At 54.3% G+C, this 12,310-nt stretch overlaps 1 protein-coding gene across 2 annotated transcripts in view; it reads left to right on the top strand.

Moving 5' to 3' along the window:
• TENT4A (terminal nucleotidyltransferase 4A) overlaps positions 1-7,486 on the top strand; it is a 41,902-nt gene extending 34,416 nt beyond the window's left edge. Inside the window, 5 exon segments of one of the 2 annotated variants that reach the window (NM_001160157.1) lie at positions 422-522; positions 1,070-1,242; positions 1,498-1,656; positions 4,576-4,740; positions 5,330-7,486. In NM_001160157.1, coding sequence (NP_001153629.1) covers positions 422-522; positions 1,070-1,242; positions 1,498-1,656; positions 4,576-4,740; positions 5,330-5,521 — 790 coding nt within the window. In that variant the 3' untranslated portion in view covers positions 5,522-7,486. 2 annotated transcript variants of the gene reach the window in all.
• The last annotated feature ends 4,824 nt before the right edge of the window (positions 7,487-12,310 follow it).

Here is a 12,310-nt window from a genome sequence, read left to right as displayed (position 1 = left end):
GGACGCAGACTCTGAGGCCAGCTCGGTGGTGGGGGCACAGGGCTCTGTGGCTTCTGTCCCCTGGGTGTCTGCGGGCAAAGCTTTGGGCCTGTTCTGGGCACTCTGTGTCCCCCGTGTGGTGGGAATGGGGCCCCTGTGGTCACTGGGGCTGGGGCCGGCTTCCCTACCTGGTGGGGACTTCAGCAGTCCTTTGTGGACAGATGGAGGTTCCAGGACTTGTGCTTCCCTGCCCCCACTTTTTACGTTCCGTGTAGGTTTGGATTCAAACAACAGAAGTCAGCCGTAAGATTACCTTAGCTTGCCCCAGCTTTCCCTTAGCAGAGTTCCGTGTTAGGATGTAAAGTGGCTATTGGATAGGACAGTCGGCTCCACGGCATGCTCTGTGCGGCACTCACGCCCGCTTGCCTTTGCCCTTCCACAGCACCTTAGGGAGGATCATCAAGGTGACTCAGGAGGTGATCGACTACCGGACATGGATCAAGGAGAAGTGGGGCGGCAGGGTCCACGCGGCACCAGACCCCGGTGAGAGGCCCCCTCCCGCGGCTCTGCACGTCCTGACGCGCTCGCGCAGCAGTGTCTGTCTTTTAGTAACAAACCATTCACACTAAGAAAGCAGCTTGTTTCCTGTAAGAGTTTAAAGCTGTAAGGTTTAGGCCAGTGCTGTGCACACATGGAAGTTCTGAAGTTCCCAGGAACTGCATTGTAAGTGGAAGAAAGCAGGTGAAATTATTTTTAGTAGTCTGTTTTATTCAACTGAGTGCTCAGCATACTGTCATCTGAACGGGTAGTCAGCGCCCAAAGCTGTGGGTCTCTGGTGCCGTGTCCTCCGCGAGCGGTGCGTGTTCACACCTGAAGCGCCTCAGGGCCAGGCTCTGTAACTCACAGGTGGGGCTGCACACCGTGTTGTTTCGAACATAGTTGAGTGCACTCCAGTGGCTGAAGTGTAACTTAAAAAATTAATTGACGTGAAGTGAAATCAGGAGCTGGCTTTGTCAGCCTCACGCGCAGCGTCAGAGGCATAGTGGGGCCGCGGGCTGAGGAGCGTGACGGCTCCACCTTCCTCCCACAGACAACAGGGTGAAGACCGCAGAGCGGATGGGCACCTGCGAGGGGGACCAGCCTCCTCGACGAGACCCCGAGCCTCCCTTGGGCCCGCGCCTGCCCCTGCCCCTGCCTGGCCCACAGCTCCGGTCATCCGGCTCGTCCGCCTCCTCCGTGTCCTCGCTCTCTGGCAGCGACATCGTGAGTGGCGTCCTTTGAGCTGGGGGGCTCCTGGGGGTCGTGGTGTACAAACTTATGGGGAGATAAGACCAGCAGTCGGGGTGTTTCAGCTGCAATTCCATGATGTTCTTCAGTTTTGACCTGACCGGGAGGAGCCCTGGGTGGGGGTGGGGGGGGGGCGCCCGCATTCTGGGACGCCCTGGGTCTTGCCTGTGGCCACTCCTGTCGCTCTGAGGGGCACGAGCCTCGGGTGCAGCCCTCCTCTTGTCCCCCCAGGACTCAGACACGCCGCCCTGCACCACGCCCAGCGTGTACCAGTTCAGCCTCCAGGCGCCCACCCCCCTGCTGGCCAGCCTGCCCGCCGCCCTGCCCATGGCGAGTGGCAAACCTCAGTCCACCACGTCCAGGACACTGGTCATGACAACGAACACGCAGGTATGCGGCTGGCTGGGCTCTTCCCAGTGACGGCCTGGGACCAGGTCCAAGGTGCTGTGCGCTGTAGGCCTGACTGACAGTGTTAGATTAGAGAGAGAACCTTCGACGTTCTTGGAACAGATATGTCTGTCCTGTAGGCCGTTCTCATCCTTGGTGGGTTGATAGAATGTGAGTCCTGTTGTCCCGCAGAAGTCCGTGTTCTTGAGCTTCACCATATGCTGTGTTTGCACCAGGGGACTCTGGGTGGGCCCAGAGCTGCTGCTTGACAAGGTCCACGTGGTCTTTCTGCAAGTGATGCTGGCGTTCAGCATGAGGCCGCTGTCCTGGGCTCGTGCTCAGAGGGCCCCTGGTGCCGTCCCTCGGCTGAGAAGGACACGGTCCTCGATTTCCTCAAAGAATGTCATTGTTTGCACTCTTACTCAGATTTGATACCAGCTTTGACTTCTCCGCGTCATTCACTACATACTATTTATAGAATTTTTTCCATTGTAGTATGTTCTTTTTCAAAAAATTTAGACAAAATTAGTATACCCGTGTTGTTTTTAGAACCCGGGTGTTTTAAAAAGGTAGTTTTTAGAGGTAATTTTTGATGTTTTAGATTTGTAGTTACTTTCCAAATATACATCAACTCTATGTGTATGAAACTCATCACATTAATGCACTTCTGAAGTAGAGTCGGCTTTCACAAGCAGTTGTGATCTGAGCAGAAGGTGATGGGTATGCCCACGTGTCCCCACGTCTCTCTGTGATGCTGGGCTCCCCTTGTAGGTAGGGTGTTCTCAGGACACACCCCAGGCTAGGGGGGTGCGGAGGCAGCAGGCGCGGGACGCACAGTGATGGCCATCAGCAGAGCCCCCAGAATCTTTCACTGGTATATTAGCAAGCAAGAACCACAGAGGCAGTGCCTGCAGTGTGGACGAGGAGGCAGTGCCCGCACGTGGGCGAGGGCCGCGGAGGCAGTGCCCGCATGTGGGCGAGGGCCGCCACAGGCAGACTTGGGGCTGGCCTCTGCTCGGGCCCAGCTCCCTCGAGAGCCGTGTGCAGGTGCTGCTCGTGCACCTCCCGGGTGGCGTCAGGACCATGTGCTGCCTCTGGTCCTGTCTGTCACCTGTACAGATAGGCAAAAGCTAAGGCCACTCAAGGGATTTTTTTTTAAAAAGCAAAATATTTATTTATTTTACTTGGCTGCCCTGGGTCTTAGTTGTGACATGTGGGATCTAGCTCCCTGACCAGGGATTAAACCTGGGCCCCCAACCTTGGGAGCGTGGAGTCTGAGCCACTGGGCAACCCGGGAAGTTGTCATTTAAGGTTTAAGACAAAAAGCTCACTTTATCATTTTATCGCCAAACTGCAAATGTCACTTCCAGTGGGGGAAGTGACTGAGGGAAATCCCACTTGCAAACCCTCACGTGCATGGTCTCTTGAGTGCCTCACTCGTGTTGAAGTCTCCCAGATCAGGATGCAGTGGAGACTGAACAGCCAGGGCACAGAGCTGTCAGAGACCCTAGGAATGGGTTCTTCTCTGCGCCCCTGGGGGCACAGAGCTCCCACTGAAGAGAGGCCCTGGGTGGGAGGAAACGTGAGGAAGGGGTGCCATCCCTGAGGCCAGCTCCTGCCACAGCTGTTGCCCAGGAGGCCACAGCCACCCTCCTGAGGTCTCGGGGACTAATGCGGACAGTTCTAAGATGAGAGCAGAGAGGGTCTGGAAAAGCAGGGGAGGGGCTCCCGAGCCAGCACCTCTGCCCTGATGGGAAGGTGCTGCAGAAATGGGAGGGGAGCGGAGGTGGGGGTCGTCCCATCTGCAGGCCTTCACTCCAGCTGGCCTGGGGCATCTTACCCCGCTTGACCCAGGGCGCTACCCCAAGACTCAAGGGACAGTTTCTCTGATAATTGTAGTTCTCTTGAATTTTATGGTCACCAAAACCTTATGGCTTGGGTGACTGGACATCCTTCATGTTGTCATTGTGCTTCAGAACAGACTGTTGTGAGGTGGTAGGCAGACATAGACTGAGTCAGAGCTACTTAGGAGCCTATTATGGTGTAGTCAGACTGAGGAGCCTGTTGTGAGGTTGTAGTCAGACCCACTGAGGAGCCTGTTGTGACGCAGTCAGACGGAGACTGAGGGGCCTGTTGTGAGGTTGTAGTCAGACATAGACTGTGGAGTTTGTTGTAAGTTTGTAGTCAGAGACAGACTGAGGAGCCTGTTGTGAGGTTGCAGTCAGACCCACTGAGGAGCCTGTTGTGAGGTTGTAGTCACACAGACTGAGGAGCCAGATGTGAGGTTGCAGTCAGACCCACTGAGGAGCCTGTTGTGAGGTTGTAGTCAGACATAGACTGTGGAGTTTGTTGTAAGTTTGTAGTCAGACCCACTGAGGAGCCTGTTGTGAGGTTGTAGTCAGACCCACTGAGGAGCCTGTTGTGAGGTTGTAGTCAGACCCACTGAGGAGCCTGTTGTGAGGTTGTAGTCAGACCCACTGAGGAGCCTGTTGTGACGCAGTCAGACGGAGACTGAGGGGCCTGTTGTGAGGTTGTAGTCAGACATAGACTGTGGAGTTTGTTGTAAGTTTGTAGTCAGACCCACTGAGGAGCCTGTTGTGAGGTTGTAGTCACACAGACTGAGGAGCCAGATGTGAGGTTGCAGTCACACCCACTGAGGAGCCTGTTGTGAGGTTGTAGTCAGACATAGACTGTGGAGTTTGTTGTAAGTTTGTAGTCAGAGACAGACTGAGGAGCCTGTTGTGAGGTTGCATTCAGACCCACTGAGGAGCCTGTTGTGAGGTTGTAGTCACACAGACTGAGGAGCCAGATGTGAGGTTGCAGTCACAGACTGAGGAACCAGTTGTGAGTGGGGCCCTTCTCGGGGCTCCTGGTAAGAGCGGTGTTGCGTGGGCACTCATGCTGTCTCGTCCTCTCCCCCAGACCAGGTTTACTATCCCGCCCCCGACGCTCGGCGTGGCCCCTGTGCCCTGTAGACAGGCGGGCATCGAAGCTGCTCCGGCGCTGAAGGCCGTCCACCACGTGTCCTCCCCGGCCATCCCTTCTGCGTCCCCCAACCCGCTCTCCAGCCCCCACCTGTATCACAAGGTATGGCCCCAGTGCCCAGGGCTGGTCCCCCGCAGGCTGGCGGTCGGCCCGCACTGAGCACCTTTTCCACAGAGGGGGTCCACACATGCTCTTTGTTCTCAAGGGGCAGCTTGATCATTCAGCTTCGTATTTGCTTTCCCTGTGACAAGCAAAGCGTTAAATTATTTTAAAGTTTAGTGTAGTTTAATTCATTGAATTTGTTAGCATAAAAGTTAAGTTCGAAGTAAAGAATATTTTCCATTTTTTGTTAATTTCCACGGTAGGAACTTTGGTTTTCAGGAAGCAAATGATGAAGCAGGAACGATGACGCTGCCCACGGTGTCGCCCCCTCACCACTGCACTGCCCCTGGTCTTGCTGCAGGCGCCCTGGACTGGGCCGGGCTTTCTGGTGCCCGGGGCCCTGGGTCCACTGCCCTGGGGCCCTCTAAGTCGTCCCTACACGTTAGAAATGCAGTTCAGGAAAAAGGCTGGGATGTCGGGAAGAGCCATGGCCGGGGTCCAGGCTCTTGGCCCGCGGGGGAAGTGGGGCTGCGGGTGGGGGTCAGTCCAGGCCGGCCTCGAGCCGCGTCCCTCTCGGTCCCCTCAGCAGCACAGCGGCATGAAGCTGTCCATGAAGGGCTCCCACAGCCACGGCCAAGGCGGCAGCTACAGCTCGGTGGGTACTGGCGGCGTGCGGCCTCCTGTGGGCAACCGGGGCCACCACCAGTACAACCGTACCGGCTGGAGGAGGAAGAAACACACGCACACGAGGGACAGCCTGCCTGTCAGCCTCAGCAGGTGATGCTCCCGGCGGTGCCGCCCGGCCTGCCCGCAGACTGCAGCCGGGCGGCCGCGGGGCCCCGGGACCGGAGACCAGCCCCGGCCGGCCACGCTGCATGTCCCCGTGTGGTGGTCACGTCCTCAAGAGCAGCTCCCTGTGTCGTCTGTGAAGCCTTATTAGACGTGGATGCTGTCTGCTGCCTCCCAGGCGCCTCCTTCAAGGCCGGAGCAGGTCTGCAGGAACCGGGGGCCGCGCGGGGTTGGGGCGCCTCTCGGCACCATGCCTGCCCTGCGGGTTGGGTACTTTCATTTCACGTTGTTGGAGCAGCGGAGAGCGAACCCCATTATTTGTTGGGAGATCATCATTGTTTTACTGCCCTCACGTTTTGTTTCAAATTTCAGAACTGTTTTTCTATGTAAATATTGAAAACTTATGATTTGTGCAATAACTCAGATATTTTTTATTTAATTTCATATTTTCACATAAGTTATATTGAAGGGAGGAGGGAATTTTTTTAAACAAGCTTAGATCCTTTCCCGAGTTGCATTTTCTAAGTTGGGTTCATCGTGTCGGCTGGATGTCTGATGAGCGTTGTTGTGAACACCACGAATGAGGGGCTTGGGTAATTTTTATGTTCCGTCTTCAGGTCAGACGTGAGGCCTCTCAGCCTGTGGTGAAGGAGCCGAGTCCCTGCTCCCCCAGGGCTTCAGCTCCTAAACATTCTGACCAGCTGCCTGTCGGCTCTGCCGTCCGGCCTGTCTGTGGTCCTGTTCTGACCTCGGAGTTTTAATGTTTTGGGTTTGGTTCTTTTAAACTGTAGACAACAGACCCAGCATTTAAAGTGCCAGAGTATAACTTTCTACAGGGAGAAAAGGTCGTCACGTGATAAGATCTCAAGCGTGAACTGTGAAACGCTTCAGTTTTTAGTCACACAGCCTGTCATAATGGGTCTGGCGAGTGTCATCACAGACAATGGTACCCAGTTTTAGGAATGTGGAGAAAGGAGTTCTGTTGATTCCGTTGTGGAATCTGTAGCGGTATGCATTCGTTCTGTTAAGAGCAACTATAGGAGAAGTACTTGAGCTGCTTGGCGCGCCGTGGGGGGTTTTTAACACATCGCTGGAGAGCACAGCCCAGTGTCGGGCCGGAGTGGCCGGCGCCCAACCCAAGAAGCATCCTCTGCAAGTGTGTTCTGCCACGACAACCACTGTCTCTGTTACCCATCCCGAACACCGGCACAGCCACCCTGCCTCACCCTGAGTTTCCCGAGTGCCGCGGGTGTCCCGGGAGGTGGGCGCCTCTCCTGGGTCATCCGGTTCCCATTTTTAAGACGGGGTTCTGACCCTGCTACACTACAGTTGGGATGGTCTTTGAAGTCCACTAGCGAGAAGCGGGATGAGAAGCTTACTGCCATGACCCCGGTGGCGTGCAGGAGCGGGGCGTTCTCGAGGGCTCCGAGCGCTACACACCCCGCCGTGTCTGTGGCCCCCGAAAGGCGGGCCTGGCCCACTGGTGTGGAGAGGGGCTGACGTGCCTGCGGGCTCCCTGGGGGGCTCCCGAGCCAAGTAGCACAGTTTGTCTGCGGTTCGTGATGATCCAAGGTTATCAAAAATATTTAAAGATATTTAAATTGTGAACCTATTGATAAAGAAATATTTATAAAAACTGATACGTAGGCCTGTACTAATCTCTACGCATTAGCAATATTGACTGTAACCCCCCACTCAAGAAACGCGGCGGGGATGCAGGAGCACCGCCAGTGGCCCCAGGACAGAGCCCCAGGCCTGGGCGCCAGGCTCCAGCCTGTCACAGTGAGCGGATGAATTGGCCTGGCTCCCTGTGGCCACACGCCACGGGCTGGCAACAAGATATATCATGTTTCGATTTTTTTTGTGCGTGGACAACAATGTGGAAGCTAAAATTGACATATTTTTATGTGAAGTTTTTCTATTCTTTGATTTTTAATAAACTTGGGAAACCAGGTGGTGGCTGTGTGTGTGCCTTTTCCTTTCAAGGCGGGGGCGGGCTGCCTTCTGCAGGCTTCGTTCTTGCCTTGTCCAAGGCCGGACAGCCAGTGATCATGTTGTCATTGGTTCATGAACTCAGAATCCAGTGAGGTTGCAGGCTGGCCACGGGAGAGTGAGCCCTGTCCCGGGCTAGGTGACAGGATGAGCTAGAGCCATTTATTGATGCTCTTTGTGTGTAGTTTCTGACAAGCCGATGTCCATGGCGCTTAACTTCCCATCAGAATCCTTTGTTCCACTTTTCTCTCTCGAGTCAACACTATACGACTTCAAAATAGCGCATTTGAAACCACAGAAAATCATAGTGTGGCTTAAAATGTAGCTTACGATTAGAACGTATAAGGAAATTTATGAAAATTCTCACTCCCTTGAGTTACTGAGCGCTGGCCTCGGCCCGAGGCCTCTGGCCCGATGCCCCAGAGCCATTGTGCATGGAGCTCGGCGCTGTCGGGCCGGTGTCGTGGGCCCTGTGTATTTTCACGTCCTTCCAGAGGAGGCTCCTTCTGAAGACGCTCTGAGCGGCAGTCTGCAGACACCAGGCCTGGCTCCTCAGGCACCCCCCTTGCTGTGAGGTCGCAGAAAGCCTCCGAGGGTAGCTGATGGCCCACGACCTCAGTGGAGAAGGGAGCTGGGGCTGGGGGTGCAGGATGTGTGCCAAGCTGCTGGAGTCGTGTCCCACTCTGTGACCCCGCCAGGCCCCTGCGTCCATGAGAAGATTCTCAGGAAGTGAAGGGTGACGGGTGCATGTTCCTGAGCAGGGTCCCTCGGATGGCCTTGGGCCAGGACTCGAGTGGCCTGGGGGAGCTGGGTGCGTTGGGTGCACAGGAGGCGGCCTGAGTAGGGTGCAGGAGCTAGCTGGAGGGGCAGAGGGAAGGTTCCTCTGCCCCTGTGGCCAGCTCTGGAGGGCAGGCTGGAGGAGGGCGTTGGGTGGTCCAGCTGAGAGGACAGCTGCTGGGTTTAAGAGGTAGGGATGGCCCGCAGGTGGAGCTGTAGGGCCGCCTGGAAGGCTCAGGGGCGGAAGGGGGTCTCGGCCCACAGCACTCTTTGCACCAGCGTGGACAGCGTGATTCCAGATGCCCGAGGCCTCCTGGAGGGGCAGGGACTCAGTAGGCGAGCCACGCTGGGAGCCTGGGGTGTGGGCTGTAGAGACTGCAGTCTCCTCAAGTATAAGCTGGGTCTCAGGGGGCTTAGGGACGGCGAGGGGGTGCCGGTGCTGTCTGACGGGGCCCTGCATTCTACTGGGACACCACGTGCTGGCGTCAGCCATCTGGAGGGCCCCCTCAGCTCGCTGCCCTGTGGCCTGGCCCCACAGCCTCAGTGTGACTCTCTGTTGGTTCACCACGTTGTCCTGGGCCCATTAGCACGGATTCCCAGGTTTCCAGATGCCCCTGTGCCCCGGTCCTGCACCCCCCGCCACCCACAGCTGGGTCTCCAGGATTTTGTCTGAGTTGCTTTGGGATCTCAAGTGCCTTGTCTTACCCTGATTCGAGGGACCTGGTAGCTGGGCCCCAAGCTGCCTGTGTGCACAGGGTCAGTGACATTGGTAAATCGGAAGCGAGTGTATGTGTTTTTGTTTGTCATGCTGTGATGGGTTTTTTAAAAGTTTATTCTTTATAGTTGACACATTAATTGTAGGTATACAGGTATTCACCTGGGCTTCCCTGGTGGCTCAGATGGTAAAGTGTCTGCCTGCAGTGCAGGAGACCTGGGTTCCATCCCTGGGTCTGGAAGATTCCCCTGGAGGAGGGCATGGCCACTACTCCAGTATTCTTGCCTGGAGAATCCCAAGGACAGAGGAGCCTGGCGGGCTGCAGTCCATGGGGTTGAAAAAGAGTCAGGCACGACCGAGTGACTGCCACACACATAGAACATTGTATTTTGGTATTTGTATAGCTTCCATGGACTGGGTTGCCATGCCCTCCTCCCGACCCAGGAATCATCCTGATCTGGGGACCGAACCCAGGTCTCCTGCATTGCAGGCAGATTCTTCACCGTCTGAGCCACCAGGGAAGCCCACTCCACTGAAAGTCACTATGAAATACTATCTGTGTTCACCGTGTGATGATCTGATGAAGCTTTGAGGAGGGTGTGATGCTTATATCCTTACACTTCAGAATTTGCAAAGCTTCTGCCAATCCCCAGGTCATTTAGATGACCAAAGGAAGCTGACTTAAAAGCTGACTTAAAAAAGGATAGTGGCTACCATGAAACACACACACAAAGTCCCAAAGACCCCATTCAGTTCAGTTCAGTCGCTCAGTCGTGTCCGACTCTTTGCGACCCCATGAATTGCAGCACACCAGGCCTCCCTGTCCATCACCAACTCTCGGAGTTCACTCAGACTCACGTCCATCAAGTCGGTGATGCCATCCAGCCATCTCATCCTCTGTCGTCCCCTTCTCTTCCTGCCCCCAATCCCTCCCAGCATCACAGTCTTTTCCAGTGAGTCAACTCTTTGCGTGAGGTGGCCAAAGTACTGGAGTTTCAGCTTCAGCATCATTTCTTCCAAAGAAATCCCAGGGCTCATCTCCTTCAGAATAGACTGGTTGGATCTCCTTGCAGTCCAAGGGACTCTCAAGAGTCTTCTCCAACACCACAGTTCAAAAGCATCAATTCTTTGGCACTCAGCTTTCTTCATAGTCCAACTCTCACATCCATCCATGACCACTGGAAAAACCATAGCCTTGACTAGACGGACCTTTGTTGGCAAAGTAATGTCTCTGCTTTTGAAGCTATTTAGGTTGGTCATAGCTTTCCTTCCAAGGAGTAAGTGTCTTTTAATTTCATGGCTGCAGTCACCATCTGCAGTGATTTTGGAGCCCAAAAAATTAAAGTCTGACACTGTTTCCACTGTTTCCCCATCTATTTGCCATGAAGTGATGGGACCAGATGCCATGATCTTCGTTTTCTGAATGTTGAGCTTTAAGCCAACTTTTTCACTTTATCAAGAGGCTTTTGAGTTCCTCTTCACTTTCTGCCATAAGGGTGGTGTCATCTGCACATCTGAGGTTATTGATATTTCTCTCGGTAATCTTGATTCCAGCTTGTGCCTCTTCCAGCCCAGCGTTTCTCATGATGTACTCTGCATGTAAGTTAAATAAGTAGAGTGACAATATACAGCTTTGACGTACTCCTTTTCCTATTTGGAACCAGTCTGTTGTTCCATGTCCAGTTCTAACTGTTGCTTCCTGACCTGCATATAGGTTTCTCAAGAGGCAGGTCAGGTGGTCTGGTATTCCCATCTCTTGAAGAATTTTCCACAGTTTATTGTGATCCACACAGTCAAAGGCTTTGGTGTAGTCAATAAAGCAGAAGTAGATGTTTTTCTGGAACTCTCTTGCTTTTTCGATGATCCAGCGGATGTTGGCAATTTGATCTCTGGTTCCTATGCCTTTTCTAAAACCAGCTTGAACATCTGGAAGTTCACGGTTCATGTACTGCTGAAGCCTGGCTTGGAGAATTTTGAGCATTACTTTACTAGCGTGTGAGATGAGTGCAATTGTGCGGTAGTTTGAGCATTCTTTGGCATTGCCTTTCTTTGGGATAGGAATGAAAACTGACCTTTTCCAGTCCTGTGGCCACTGCTAAGTTTTGCAAATTTGCTGGCATATTGAGTGCAGCACTTTCACAGCATCATCTTTCAGGATTTGAAAGAGCTCAAGTGGAATTTCATCACGTGCACTAGCTTTGTTCATAGTGATGCTTTCTAAGGCCCACTTGACTTCACATTCCAGGATGTCTGGCTCTAGGTGAGTGATCACACCATCGTGATTATCTTGGTCGTGAAGATCTTTTTTGTACAGTTCTTCTGTGTATTCTTGCCACCTCTTCTTAATATCTTCTGCTTCTGTTAGGTCCATACCATTTCTGTCCTTTATTGAGCCCATCTTTGCATGAAATATTCCCTTGATATCTCTTAATTTTCTTGAAGAGATCTCTAGTCTTTCCCATTCTGTTGTTTTCCTCTATTTCTTTGCATTGATCGCTGAGGAAGGCTTTCTGAAGGACCCCATACCCAGGGCTAACTCCCACCATCTTCGAGCTGCTCAAGAAAAGGTTTCTTTACTGTGTTTCCATGGCTCCGTGGGGGTGGGGCAGTCCCCCAGTAATGGATGAGGAAGCCCTAGGCCACCCCTGCTGGTGTCATTCACTGTCCATCTCCCAAGGTCCCTGGGTCCTGGAGAAGGACCAGTTTGTGATTCAAAGTCCCCAGGGTGAATTCTGGAGCTTCCCTGGTGGCTCATATGGTGAAGACTCCACCTGCAATGCCGGAGGCCTGGGTTGGGAGGAGGGCATGGCACCCCACTCCAGTATTCTTGCCTGGAGAATCCCCATGGCAGAGGAGCCCGGTGGGCTACATCCAGGGGGTCGCAAAGAGCCAGACTCGACTGAGTGACTAAGCAGCAGCAGCGGTGGCAGGATGAATCCTGGAGCAGGCGGGTGGACCGGATGGGCCTGGTGGTGACGGGTTCCCAGGAGGAGAGGCCTGGAGCAGGCGGGTGAACAGGATGGGCCTGGTGGTGTTGGGTTCCCAGGAGGAGAGGCGAGTTCCGCCTTCAGGGAAGCTGCTCGGCGGGCATCCCGGCCGCCGTGGTGCAGCCCGGAGCTCCTCGAGGCCTCCTGTGATCCCTGGAGAAACTGCTGAACTCAGCCTGAACGCCTTCGCTTTATGCCTGGTGTCGGGGGCCGGCCGGGAGCCACCTGGGTGGATGTGTTCACACGGTTACGCGCAAACCACCCGCACTTGGTTTTCTCTGCCAGTGTTTGTACTGGAAGATGCTCACCT

Source organism: Bos taurus, chromosome 20, assembly GCF_002263795.3.
Source record: "Bos taurus isolate L1 Dominette 01449 registration number 42190680 breed Hereford chromosome 20, ARS-UCD2.0, whole genome shotgun sequence".
NCBI lineage: Eukaryota > Metazoa > Chordata > Mammalia > Artiodactyla > Bovidae > Bos > Bos taurus.
This window is presented reverse-complemented; position numbering and strand designations above follow the sequence as displayed.